The 14,642-nt window shown below is 37.4% G+C and overlaps 1 protein-coding gene across 1 annotated transcript in view; it reads left to right on the top strand.

Moving 5' to 3' along the window:
• ICOS (inducible T cell costimulator) overlaps window positions 1-12,202 on the top strand; it is a 78,213-nt gene extending 66,011 nt beyond the window's left edge. The window contains exons 6-9 of the mRNA XM_072741265.1: window positions 5,726-6,061; window positions 6,743-6,849; window positions 7,891-7,975; window positions 10,182-12,202. Coding sequence (XP_072597366.1) covers window positions 5,726-6,061; window positions 6,743-6,849; window positions 7,891-7,975; window positions 10,182-10,222 — 569 coding nt within the window. The 3' untranslated portion in view covers window positions 10,223-12,202. The remainder of the gene's footprint in view (window positions 1-5,725; window positions 6,062-6,742; window positions 6,850-7,890; window positions 7,976-10,181) is intronic.
• The last annotated feature ends 2,440 nt before the right edge of the window (window positions 12,203-14,642 follow it).

Raw genomic sequence — 14,642 nt, 5'->3', positions numbered from 1 at the left:
TTATAATCAGGGCAATGACACCATTTGTGAATGTCAGAAGATCATTCTGGCTTCCCTGAAGAAAATAGATAGTAAATGGGCAGGAGCGAGAACAGAAATTTAGGAAACCCTTATAGGCCTACAGAGAGATGATGCTGTTTTGGCCCAATTGAAGTTTAGATGCAGGAGCAGTGGATAACTACCAGACATAAAACAGGTATAGAAAATTAGGCTTTCTTCCTGTAAACAGATTTTAATGTGATCCTGTAAGAGTCTATAGTAATCATGAAGTGTCTAGCCTCATGTGGTTGCCTGCTTCCATTATACTTCCCATGGTTGTTGCTCGTGCACTTCAACCTTAGAGTGAACCCAGAATCTTTTATGCACCCAAGAAGTTGTATGACCTTAGACAAATAATCTAACCTGTTTGGGTCTTCAGATGTCTGTACACAAAAGAATTAGACTTGCCGTATAATTTCTAAGTTTACCAGGTCTGATTGTTTTTGATGCTGGGTGGAAGTTGAATCATGTTACAGGAAACACAAACGTGAAAGAGGTGTTTTTGGGGTGTCTGCAACATAGGCAGTGTCTATGAGCACCTATGAGTACTGGAGAGGGAGGTGGGATGTTAGGGAAGGTAAGTAACATATCAAAGACTATGAGAAGGGATATTTTGGAGGGTGATTTTATATTAAGAGGTTGCACGTGAAAAAAAATGAAGCTGAGAGAAAAGAAGAAAGAACAAGAAGAGGTTGATTGCTGAGGCTAATACTCACAATTTTTAACTTGTAGTATGTCAGCAGAACTGACCAAACAGACTGGATACTTAACCAAAACAAACACTAGCTATAAAAATTGGTGCTAGGATACAGCACTCTTGATTGAATGTTAGATTTAATGTTAGATTTGGAGATGAGAACATCCAGGGAGGGTGGAGAAAAGATTCTAGCTGTTTCTGCAGTTATAAGAAACTAATATATTCAGATTTCCCTTAAATTATCTGCCATCCACTTAATGCTTTAGCCCTGGCAATAGGGATGATCTCCATTTGATACTATTTTTTTTAAATGTCATCAAAGGCTAAGGAGTGTTTATAATTAGATATTTGAGCCTATCTGTTCTACAGGTGCCAAAGTAATTATGAAGCAACTAATTTAATATAGTACCTGGTTCCTTTAATGAAAACATTCAAATTGCAGGCTTAGAGTTGTCAAATTGTTTTCCAGATGAAAAGCTTAAGCAATAGGTACATACAGAAACCAGGTGTCTTATCACAACATTTAATAGTAAGAAGATCACCTAGTTTTTAGGTTAAAGTTTTTAGATTAAATATGAAAAAATGAACAGGTTAGATAGTATCCAGCAGAAAGGAGACTCTGGAATGCCCAGTTACTCTTCTGCTGTCAATGGCACATGCCTTTGGCACTATCACTCAAGAAAGATGTAGGCACTCTTCCTAGCCCTACCTAAATACTTTCACAGGCAATGTGAATGTATAATTCATTTTTGTTTCTCCTGATTCCTTGGAATATCCCCATAAGATACTGGGCCAGAGAGAATTATGGGAACAACAACAAAGTAATAAGCTTTCTAGGTTGTTCGCAGTCTCATCTGGATATGTTTTGATTATGGATCCTTAGAGAGTAAGTGTTGGAAGGAACTTTATGTTTTGGTCTTACTTCTTCAATTCACAGATGAAGAGACTGTAGTCCAGAGGGGTACCAGAGTCACAGACTTGCTCATGACAAGGCCAGAATTTTCCTCTTGTTTCTTCTTCTTTTTTTTTTAAATATATTTTTTAAAGATTTTATTTATTTATTCACAATAGACAGAGAGAGAGAGAGAAGCAGAGACACAGGCAGAGGGAGAAGCAGGCTCCATGCCAGGAGCCCAATGCGGGACTCGATCCCGGGACTCCAGGATGGCGCCCTGGGCCAAAGGCAGGTGCCAAACCACTGAGCCACCCAGGGACCCCCTTCCTCTTGTTTCCTTGGGAATCACTGCATTGCACTTCCACTACTCTGCAGTGCTACTACATTTCATCTTATGTGAGGTTGTGGGTCATAGTGAGGGCACAGGGCAGAGAAGCGAAGCTGCTGACAAAACATCTTCAGAAACACAAGACAAGCATCTCTGTCTACATGTTTATATGGGGGCCACAGTCACTTTTGCTCCAAGATCTCTTTGTGGTTTACTTGCTGTCATTCTAAAGTCTTTGGGAAATGTGCTCTGAACGTTTCTAAAGAAACTGAGAACAAGCTCATTGATTTTATCATCAGCAGTAGACTATAGAGACATAAACATCAGAATAATAGTCATGCAACATAATTTAATTTCAGATAAATAAGTCCCCAAGCAAAAAAACAAAACAAAAATAAAACAAAAAAACTTTCCTTTTAATCTAATGTAGACTACACCTATGCTCATGCTCAGTTCTGTCCTTTTTGCCTTTTACTTTCATTGTTTTCTCTATTTTTAAAGTGAAACAAGTACTATTTCCTTCTATATGCCTAAAATTTTTTTTTATCCTAGAACAAAACATCTATACAGAAAGGTGAACATAAACATACAATTTAATGAATAATTATAAGGCATTCTACCTTACTCTCATAATCACTGCAGCTCAAGAAACAAGGCACCCAGAAGCCTTCCCACCCCGGTGTTTTCCTTCCTGATTCCAACACTTCCTTCCCTTTATCCCAAACCACTAGACTGCATTTTGTGATGTCCACTTAGGTTATATGTTGTTTCTATTCTTTTAGTCATTATGCACGAAATAACATGCATGCATCATTTCTCGAAGTTTCTCATTACATATACCTTTACTATTTTTCACTTTACTTTTTATTGTTAATGTTGAGATATCACCCGTCAATCTAATAGTTCCTTTTTTGAAGGTCATCAGTCTCTTTTCTCTGGCAGCTCTTAGGCTTTTCATTATATGTCTAAATGTGCATGCTTTAAAAAATTTGCTTTTGATTTGTTGGGATTCTTAAATCTGAATGTGGATTGCATTTCAAATAATTTTTCTAACCTAATTTTCTAGTTCACCAATTCTCTCTTTAGCTCTAATATGCTTTGAACCTATCCATTGACTTTTAATCATAGTTTTTTTTTTTTTTTTTGCCAGTTCTAGTTGATTCTTTTTCAAATTAGTTGGCTTTTTTTTTTTTAAGTTTCTTGTGCTTTTAGATATTATTACAAGTTTATCTTTTATTTATTTATTTATTTATTTATTTATTTACTTATTTATTTATTTTACAAGTTTATCTTTTATTGCTTTAAATGCAGTAAGTTCAATTGTTTATATTGGGGATCTGATAATTCAAATATATGTTTTTTTGGAGGGTTTCTGTCATCAATTGTTTCTGTTGTTTTATTTCCTTGCATGTCATTGTTTTTAAATCCTATTTGCAGATAGGATTTGAGGCTAAGATATAAATCTTTTCTTCCTGGAGTAGTTTTATTTTTACTATCAAAAGCATAAGGGTTAAAATAATAATCCAAAATCACTGTAAACAAAATTCAAAGATTTAGGTTTTCTGGACCACTGAAGTGATTTGAAGGTGAGCTATAATCTGCATGAGGGCTGGTTTTCTTCTGCCTTAATATAGTCCAAGAAGGAAACCCTTTGAGATCCCAACTTATTGAGGAGAGGTCTTCGAGAGGCTCTTCTACTAGATTTCTCACTTCACAGACTCTGGGAGTTGAGACATAAAGACAAAACTTTGAACCTAAGCAGAACAGCAAATACTCTCAAAGTAAAAGCAACTTCTAAACTCTGCTCTCATTGCTCTGGGTTCTGGTTCTTCAAATTTAACCTACCAATTTCTCCTCTTTGTGAAATCTTATTAAGCCTTTTATTTGTGGGAGTTTTTTTTGAAATCTTATTAAGCCTTTTAATAATATTTTTGGACCTTTTGTTCAGCATTGTTGGTTGTTTTGTTGTGGGAATTTATTTGGATCTGGGCTGCCATAACTGAAAAATTAGAATACTTGTATGTATTTTCACAACCAAATCCCCAAGTTGAAAATATATTTCCCTTGTAATATAAGAGCTATAAATTAAAGCCTACAGACATTAAGAAAAATAACTATGCTAAGTCTTAAATAAAATTATGGCAACTAGTGCAAGTAGAGTTGTGGCAAATGAATCCACCTGTATAATGCTAGTCCTCTCACAAATTAGAGTTCTTTCAGAAAGCAATATAACAATCCATAGTATTGTAATCATATTTAAACATTTTGGCCACATGTCATAAAAACAAAATGCTAAAAACAACCATAGTATTCAACATTAGTGAAATGCCTTAACAAATTATATATTATGTCCTAAGAGTTATTAAAGAGGATACTTGTGACAACTATGTAAAAAATGGAACATTTATAATTTACCATTAAATGACAATAGCAGAACACAAAATAATATGTTTTCTCTATAAAGCATATATCTGGAAGGTAAAGAGCAAATATACGTAAATGGCATTTCTATTTTACTGTAGGGGTGGGCAACTTTGTTTTCCTCTAAACATTTGTTATACCTGTTATATATTCTTTTCAAGAATATAGACAGATTCCAAAACTGAAGCAAAAAAAAAACTGTCACGCTAATAGTTTTCCCAAAAAATTTCAGTGAGAAACTTTTATATTAAAGAAAAAGAAAAAAGGAAAGCAGAGAGCAGTTTGAACTTATAACCCAGTAACTCAGAATATGCAAGTAGGCTAAAACCTTTTCCGTTCCTTTTTCATGTGATCTCTATGTAGCTTCTAAAACACCTTTGGCTTCCTATAAGCTTAAATTTTATTGAAAAAAAAAGAAGAAAAATTAGACAAAAATCTGGGGTGTTAGTGCCATCATCAGATCTTGATTGAATTCTCAGTAGATCAAGTTCAGAGAAAACATTTCTATCACTTGAAGATGATTCATTTGTTGTTTTGCTGTCAGGAGGGTATAATATGAATATGTATTTATATATAGTTCATTTTTAGTGTAAGCTATTTGCACTTTTTTTTATTTGCACTTTTTAATGTATTTTCACTAAAAAACATCATCATTCCCAAATCTCATCCCAAATCTTCCTTTTTTTGACTAAGTGCTAATCTTCCTTCATTTTCAATTTTAGAAAACAAAAGTACATTATTTGATTCTATAAAACAAAATTAAAACCCAACCCCACCATCTTTATTTGAATAGCACTCCATTCCTAGCATTAATTAGGGTGGTTTATTATGTATTCACCATCTGTCCCCAATATGAAAGTGCAGGTACCATATCTGTCTGATTATACTATGTAAATATACTATTTAATATATTACATATTATATATTCATATACAACAAGCCAATTTCTGTTTAGGTTTTTTCTTCTTTCTTTTTAAAAAATATTTATTTATTTGAGGTAGAGAGAGAGAAAAAGAGAAAGAGCTCATGAGCAAGGGGAAGAGCAGGGAGAAGCAGATTCCTCACTGAGCAGGGAGCCTGACACGGCATTGGATCCCAGGACCCTGAAATCATGACCTGAGCCAAACACAGATGCTTAACCAACTGAGCCACACAGGTATTCCCTGGTTAGGTTTTTTTCAGAGGCACAGTTTTATTTTTGTCATGTTCTTTTTTTGGTTGTAAATTCTTTCATCTTGGTTCAATAGTGGTGACTGAAGAGATTTCTTTTGTGTTCACATATAGTTATTAGAGTAACATCTTCTTAAAAGGTCACTTTTGCTTTGTTTTCTTCCTTTTTATCCAGGAGAAATCAATGATTCTACCAAGTCTGAGATGTTTACATTTCACAATGGAGGTGTACAAATTTTATGCAAATTCAATGCGATTGTCTCGCAATATAAAATGGAGTTGCTGAAAGGGACAGAAGTACTCTGTGATCTCACTACGACAAAGGAAAATGGAAACACAGTGTCCAAGAATCCGAAATTCTGTCAATCTCAGTCATCCAGTGATGGTGTCTCCTTTTTTCTGTATAACTTGGACAGTTCTCATGCCAGCTACTATGCCTGCCAACTGTCAATTTTTGATCCTCCTCCTTTTCAGAGAAAAAATATTAGCAGAGAATATTTGAATGTTTATGGTAAGACATTATTTTCATTTTTCAGGCTTAAGAGGACATTTGCATTTTAACAACTTTTCTCACTAATGAAAACAAGTAAACAAGTGCCTTTTGTAGAGTTCATTTTGGTGAAATTGATGGCGATCATTTACTATGAAAATATGTGGGGGATTAATAATTAATATTAATCAGTAATATGCAATTTGATCATGTAGACTACTATGTCAGAAATAGATAATTTCATCTTTAAAACACATATGCCATTAGAAATCAGAAAAAAATAAAGACAAATTACCCAGATCCATGGCCTAATGGCCATTGCCTCTATTCACATAAAGTTTAAAGTTTTGGTTTGTTCTGGGGTTTGCGGAATGAAGTGAGATGATTGAAAATAATAGTTTTATATCATTACCATTCCTACATACTTTTCTGAAAAAAAAAAAAAAAAAAAAGACCGAAAAGTCCTTTCTATTAAACTCATTTGTAAACATATGTGTCCATAGAGTCTTTTAGGTTTTAACTTTTAAATTCTTGCTATGGTATGATGTTATTTATAATTTATTGGATTCCATGATTGTGATGAAGCCAAGCTTCCTTTGATTAAATCACTTTAAAATTTGGTAAAGGAACTTGTGATTCAGCACTGAAAGAGGAGATCGGATTTTCTCAGTTTTCCCTTAACATGTCTCTTTTCCAACCCAGAATCACAGACTTGCTGCCAACTGAAGTTCTGGTTACCCATAGGATGTGCAGCTTTTGTTGTAGTCTATATTTTTGGATGCGTATTTCTCTGTTGGCTTACAAAAAAGGTGAGTGATGTCTATTTTTTCTTGCATTTGCTTTATTGAAGAATATCAGTAGTTATTTACTCATCAAAGCACATATTGCTCTAGCCAGAGTAATTTGATTAACACAGACAGTTTTTCTTTTCCACAAGATATGTCTACTAATTAAACTATTAACTTGGCAGAGAAGCTTATTTATTTTACAGCTGGTTCAGCCTAAAAAAGGATTTGATGGCTTACAGAGAGAGCTGTTATTGTTATTACTCAAAAAAGATAAAGGAGCTAGGGCCAAGAAAGGATTAAAAAGGACAAAGATTGAAACACAAAAATAAAAAAGTAGATACTTCTAATTTCTAAGAATTATTACATGCAGGCTGCACATTTGATTTTAAGTTTCCAGAGTCAGGGCAAAGATGAAACAACCAGTTTTAGGTTTCCCTCAACTTGTCAATTAAATAATCAGTGAGAAAGTCTTATAAGATGCCAATAGTAAAAAAAAAAAAAAAAAAAAAAAAAGATGCCAATAGTAGCCGAGAAGGAAATGGTCAGCTTCTTCCTATGATAAGTTGCTAGGACTCTGTTTTTAAAGAATGCCACAGAAAATCTAGGGAGATAACTCAACAATGACAAAACAAACTCTCTGCTGGGGGATATTCTTCTCAGTCTTTCACAATACAGATTCTCAATGAAAAGAAGTTACACCATTCTGCATATTGTACAAGTATATCCACAGTGTGATCATTGGCCAGATCATGGAATTTGGAGAGAAAAAGAGGGAAGACAGTGAGATAGGGCTCATGAGCTAAATCTACAGAGAAAGGAACAATAAAAACAAAAATGAGGCGGGAAATTCAGCAGAAGCCTCTTTATTTAAAATCCTTTTCATATTGTTTTCCTACTTAGTTGCAGGTCAGGAGCCTGAGCCATATCCTAACACTTTTGTCACTTATCACTTCAATGAGGAGTGAAAACAAAAAAACGAAAAACAAAAACAAAACAAACAAAAAGCAGGGATGGAGATGAGGAAGAACAGATGACAAACCATGTTTTTAACTTTTCTTCCAGAAATATCGATCCAGTGTGCATGATCCTAACAGTGAATACATGTTCATGGCAGCAGTGAATACAGCCAAAAAACCTGGACTCACAGGTACCACTCCATCTGGGGCTTTGGGCAGAGCAGAGTGTTCTTCACATTAAGCCTGGAATTTTATTTTTTTTTCAAATTTTAGTGGAAGGGCAAATGTCTCAAAGGTCCAATTTCAGATTTTCTGTGAAAATTTGACTTTTCACTTTAAGTTTGTGCTTTCTGCAGTACATTGAAAACAATAAGTCTATAAAACTCATTAAAAATAAACAAGCAAAAGATTCATAAGCTACTGGTGTATCAAAGCAGTTTAGTAATTGATATTTCAAAAATGGGATGATTCTAAGTCTTCCTTAGTAAAAAGTTCTTTAAGTCATGTGATGAACATTTATTGGGTATCAATGAAGTGCAAATTACTGAGTGAGGCATGGGAAATACACAAACAAATGTAGGAGGGTTTTGGACAGAGAATTGGAAGAGAGATCTGGGCTGGTGCTCCCCAGGGGAAGGAGTTAGAGTTAGGGAAGCTGGTGTTAATCTGATGGAAAGAAGGTGCAAGTTCAGAGAGTCTGGATAATTGCACAAGACTAGTTCGGTGTGACTTTGACTTTTTCCATTCAGAATGAACATTGTCAATTTAAGGGTCATTAAGCTGAGGAGCATCTAGAAAGTTTGAAGCATCCCTTGTGGTTGGAATGAGATGAAGGATGTAATGAGATAGAAGCCCCTGAATTTCTGCCACCATTCAGTGGTGAGATGACTTGTATAAAGGGATATAAACAGCCTCTGTAATCTTGGAATTTGAAGCATGGGAAGGGAGTTAAATGCCCCTTCAGTCTAACTCCTCATTTCTTTGGGTGAGAGAAATTGATGCCCAGGATATTCAGTGATTCCTTTGGTCCCCTAAAGATGTACCATAGGGACATCCGGGTGGCTCAGCAGTTGAGCATCTGCCTTTGGCTCAGGTTGTGATCCTGGAGTCCCCGGATCGACTCCCACATCAGGCTCCCTGCATGGAACCTGCTTCTCCCTCTGCCTGTGTGTCTGCCTCACTCTGTGTCTCTCATGAATAAATAAATAATCTCTCTAAAAAAAAAAAAAGAAGAAGATTTCCTACCATGACTTTGTTACTAGCAAAGAGCTTATGTTTCATTGCTTTGCTTTTGAAAGAACAACAACCACCAGTTTTCTTTTAATATCTGTGCCTGTAATAATGTGTCTGTTTCAGTTTGGATCCCTGAGAGCAGACCATGAGGCAGAGACTTGAGTATAAGTAATTTGTTAGGTGACTCCAGGAAAAAGGGGTGAAGGAACAGGGAGAGTGAGACAGGCAAGGAAGAAAAGCAAATGAAAGTTGCACTACTGAGATCTCAGCTGGAGACCACAGAACCTCTGAGAAGTGTTCGGAGGTCTCCCAGAGTTGTTCTGAAGGATAAGTGGGGGTATCTATTTACTGGCTCCCATCCCCACTAGCTTGGGTTGCCTTTGGGGCTCATGAGCTTTCTCTGGTGCATCCTGGAGCAATGCTCTATGCTTGAAACAGTGTTTCACAAGTCTTTAGAGAAAGCCCCAAGGCGGAAAGCAGAAAAATGCATGGTGGGGCTATTGTGCTAGAATGGACACCATGTGCAGAAATGTCTATCCTGGCTGTGGTTGGGATGAGAGGTCGGCGGTTTCACACCCCACCCACCAAGTACAATAACTGAAAATAGCCAGAGTGTAAGCTTCTTGAGTGTAGTAGGGTCTCTCCTCTGTATTCTGAAACCACTATGCATACACAATTCTAAGCAGAACATGCCTCAGCACCTCTATCAAATATTTATTGTAGGATAATTATGCACCATAGTACCATGCTGAGTAATCTGTGTTGGGCAGAGGGAGAGGGAACTCAACACAGTCCTTGTCTGCAGTCCATAATGTCATTGGGAAAGCTGATGTGTTTGCATAGAGGGTGGAATCGTGATAGAGGGAAAAGTACTCAATTACTTGTGAAGTGTAGAGTTCAGGTAAGGTCTACTACGAGAGTCAAGAGTGGGCTGGGAAACACTTTATGGAAAATGTAGAACGGGGCTGAGTCTTGAAGCATGAAGAAGAGTTTGGATGGAGTGTGTGTGGAACTGGCGCTAAGTCTTGAAGCATAAGGAAGAGTTTGGATGGTGTGTGTGAGTGTGTGTATGTGTTTGTACAAGAGGCAGATGAAAGGGACAAACTTGCTGAAGGGTAGTGGAATAGAGTGCTTTTAAAATTTTTATGCTACATTTTGTTACAGGTGTGACTCATAATTTGGAACTCTGTGGCACCCAGGCATGAACTACATTGGCCAGTTCCCTCCGACCTGAAGTACAAGATTCCCACGTATCCTGGACCACAGAGTCAGACTTGATTTGAGTACATATATCTTCTGTTGGTGTTTTGTTCAATCTGGACCAGTGACTATATCAGTCAAAAGGGATTTTAGCAGGCTGCTTCGGTACTGTTGGGTTATCAAAACATCTTCTTGCAACTAGTTATAGAAAGCCCAGCTTGTGTCTGTTTACCAAATAGAACTCACTGGGATGGAATTCCTATCTTCACATCTGCTTCTAGCAATGCACCAGACAGCAAAACAAACACATCTACAGATATCTTTTAATTGAGGCCAAGAGTCCTGAATCTGCAAGGCAAATGGGTAGCCAAGGGTCAGTATCTGTCTGCATTTCACTAACAGACTACCTCTTCTTCCCGTAGAATGACCATTCCTTTTTATTCAGATACTGGAGGGAAATATTTCAAAGTAGTAGCTATTTTATTTGTGAGGCGTCGATGAAAAACGGTGTTATTATAGTATATTAGTACACGGTACTCTTTTTAAACTGCTGAACCCCAGTCTCCCACTCCAAGAGTTTAGATGCCTTCATCTGCCTTCAATTTTCCTTTTTAAAATAGTCCTACATGATTACTTGACAGACATTCTGAATAGGGAGCTAGGTCTACATTTTCCCCCTCTACTTCTCAACAAAACACAAATACTATATATTTAGTTGCAGCCTAATGAATATCATTTGCCTATATTCTCCCTATAAGAATATTTTTGCTCCAGAAAGACATCTTATTTTCCCAAATTCATTAAACTGATTTATTTTGTTGACTTGTTTCTACCACATTAGTGGTAGAAAATATTGCCCAGAATCAGGAGTGACTTTATTTTATGATTCTGTTTTTTACCATTATCTATGTTTTCATGGTGCTATTAATAACAAGCCAGGCTATTCCTGGAGATCATATTAAACTTGCAAACAAAAAAACCCCAAACCATCTTTCACTGTCAAGCATTGTCTTGGAGGTAGAGCCAATGATCCATTCAGCAGAAAGCTGTAGTTCCGGGAGGTCACTTCTAAACTATAGCCACGCTGACCTCTGGGCTTGACAGGTTGATATGGCCCCATCAGCCTGGAGCAGCTATCATACGTGGGTGGAATTCCAAGGGTTAAGAGGCTCCCCTGAGCCAAGGACAGCCAGCTGCTCTTGTTCCCAGAGGCTGAAGTTATTCTGGGGACCACGGTGAGTCTGCCTGCATTTGTACTTCCAGAGTCTGGGAAAAAGCACAAATGTGCCAAGGAACATCAGCATGATTCCCTCTCCTAGAGCTCATTCAGCCTGGAAACTGGCCCTGGCCCTTCAGGATAGTCTTTATTTGAATACAATTTGCCTGGAAAGATTCCTAAATGTGTGTAATATGTGATTAGTCTTAGCTGTAATATTTTCTCACTTCCCATTTGTGTGCCCAACGCTTCTGAAGCAGCCAATGTATGTGCAGCAACATTTTTAACTTTAGGTTAAATGAGGTTATTGAGTAGTTTTAAAATTTGTTGGTGCCTGCTTATAGTTTACTTTTAAAGTGAGACCAGATATGTCATTATGCATACTTATATTGTTGTAAGCATGTGTAATGCTGGATGTGTACAGTACAGTACTGCATTTGTAATTTGAATCAAGTATGGTGTTCTCTTTCCAGCTGACTTGGACAACCTGGTTGGCTCTGCAGAGATGTTGCCTGAGTTGTTTGCAACTTTCTGGGTGGTGGGAGGTTGGAATGGGGAGTAGAGCCTTCATGTGGGGTCCACCTGGCTTGGTTGTCCAAACTGTGCTTTGAAGCATCCTCATCCTCAGCACTGGACATTTCAAAGTGAAGTATTAAAAGATACAATTTCTGTGAAATAAAGACTTGTTTTAAGAGGAGCTACTCATAAAATAGACTTTAGCAGTAGTAGGAACCTAAGGAATAAATGTTTGATATTCAGCAACTGAAAATACCTCACTGTGTTTTCTTGGGGGAAGAAAACGGTTACCTTAGCTGTAGCTGGCGCTTACAAACTTGACCTTCTTGAAAGTATTCCACTGCTTAGGACAGTTGTTCATTTTTTCCTTTTCTTTGTTAAATATTGAAACAACCACAGACTTATAAAAAAGTTGAAAGTCTAGCAGAGAGACTCTTCCTCAGTGAGTTTCTGGCCTCATGCCCTATTCACCTCTGAGCAGTGTGCATTTCCTATAGACAAGAACACTCTTTTCTCCATAACCACAATACAACCACCAACATCAGAAAATTTACACAGCGACATTGCTGCCATCTCATCCCCAATCCGTATTCAAGTTTGTCCAGGTGTCCTCCTAATGTATTTTATAGCAAAAGATTATATTCAGAATCTCCCTGTGTAGTGGTCATATCTTCATGCTATCCTTCAGCCTGGGAAGTTCCTCAGTCTAGACTTGGATGGCCTTAGCTCTTGAATATGACAAAGAGTTATTTTGTAAAATACCCCCTTTATTTGGGTCAGTCTGATGTTTCTTGATAATTAAAATCAAGTTATCCATCTTTGGCAAAAATAGCCCAAGAACGATGCTGTGCATCCTGTCAGGTGGCTCACAATCTTGATTTGATACATTACTGATAATGTTCATTTTGATCTCTTGACTAAGGTGGTATCTGTCAAGCTTCTCCACTGTAAAATACTCTTTAATTAGTTAATAAGTAGTTTATGGGGGTACACCTGGGTGGTTCAGCAGTTGAATGTCTGCCTTTGGCTCAGGGCATGATGCTGTGGTCCCAGGATTGAGTTGAGTTCTGCATCGGGCTCCCCACGGGGAGCCTGCTTCTCCCTCTGCCTGTATCTCTGTCTCTCCCTGTGTCTCTCGTGAATAAATAAATAAAATCATTAAAAAAACTAAGTAGTTTATGGGGAGGTACTTTGAAATATTCTAAATCTTCTGTTCCTTGTCAAATTTTCAATTTATTCATTTGTTCATTTTTATCTGTATGGTTTCCTGTTTTATTCAATGGGTAAAGATTTGTTACTGTCATTATTTTTTACAATATCCCATTCCAGGCCAGCGGGAGCCCTTGTAAAACTGCTTGTGATGTCATTCTACCACATTCTCAACATTCTTTCAGCACATCCTTGCTTTCTGGCAGAACAAGATACTCTAGGCTAAGCTAGTGTTTTCCTAGCCCAGTGCAGGCATCAGCCATTTCTCCAAAGAGTCCTGCTTTCTTCAAGTAGGCAACAGTTTTAGAAGCCAAGATCCAGGCATTAGTAAATGCTCATTACTATCGGGATTTCCCAGCTCCTAGGCCCTTCAGTGCACAGAACTAGGATACACACACAAACACACAGATGTAAATGTGTATGCGTGTATAGGTGTAGATATGTCAATATACATGTATGCAATATTCACATTTATTATCTGAGTATAGTTGACACACAATGTTACATTAGTTTCAGGCATACAACATTGTGATTCAACAAGTGTGTACATTATGCCCTGCTCACTACAAGTGTGGCTGCAATCTGTTCCCATACATCATTACAGTATCATTGACTATACTCCTTATGTTGTGCCTTTTATCCCCATGATTTATTCATTTCACAAATGGAAGCTTGTATCTCCCACTCTCCTCCACTCGTTTTGCTCAACTCCCCACTCCCTGCCTTCTGGCAACCATCAGTTTATCCTCTGTGTTTTATCATACGTATATTTAAATATAAGTAAGTGTGTGTATATTTGCACATATACCTATATACGTACATATGTATTATATATGATATGTACACATATACCCACACATACATTTGTATCTATATTTGTTTCTGTATCTATCTATAGATGTTGAAATACACAAAATCATACCTATGCCTTTAATTCTAGTATAACACTTCAGGGTTCATTCCAGATTTATATCTTTCTATTCTTGGCCCTCTCAAGATGGTAACCTGACTCCTACCATCTTTAGGATGTTCACTTATTTGCTCAGTCTCACAGTATGAATCTCCCATTTAGGTTGGGCCCCGTCCCTGATGTGATAACCTCCCTACTCTGCCCAGGCTCTGACTCACCAATTCCAGGTTGCCCAAGCATCAGTCACTGAGTTCTAACTCCTTGCACTGGGCTCTCCCACTTCATGGAGGTCCTTCTCACCATGTTTGGGCTCTAACACTCCAGGATGGGTTATTCCTCCAACTTCAGCTTGGGGCCACAGCGGCTCCCCTGCACTGGGGTGGCTCAACTTTGTCAATTCCAGTTTCTTTACCATTATATCCACCAAAAGGAGCTGAAAACCATTGGTTTGTTTACTGATTGGTCCACTACAATAAGCATATTCACCAAGAACAAACTATACTTGGGAGTCATTACAGTCTGAACTCCTGTTAAGAGAGGACTCAGTTGCCTCACTTAAGCCAAGAGTTACCCT

Source organism: Vulpes vulpes, chromosome 16, assembly GCF_048418805.1.
Source record: "Vulpes vulpes isolate BD-2025 chromosome 16, VulVul3, whole genome shotgun sequence".
NCBI classification, from domain to species: Eukaryota; Metazoa; Chordata; class Mammalia; order Carnivora; family Canidae; genus Vulpes; species Vulpes vulpes.
Note: the sequence above shows the minus strand (reverse complement) of the source record. Positions and strands in the feature narration are given on the sequence as shown.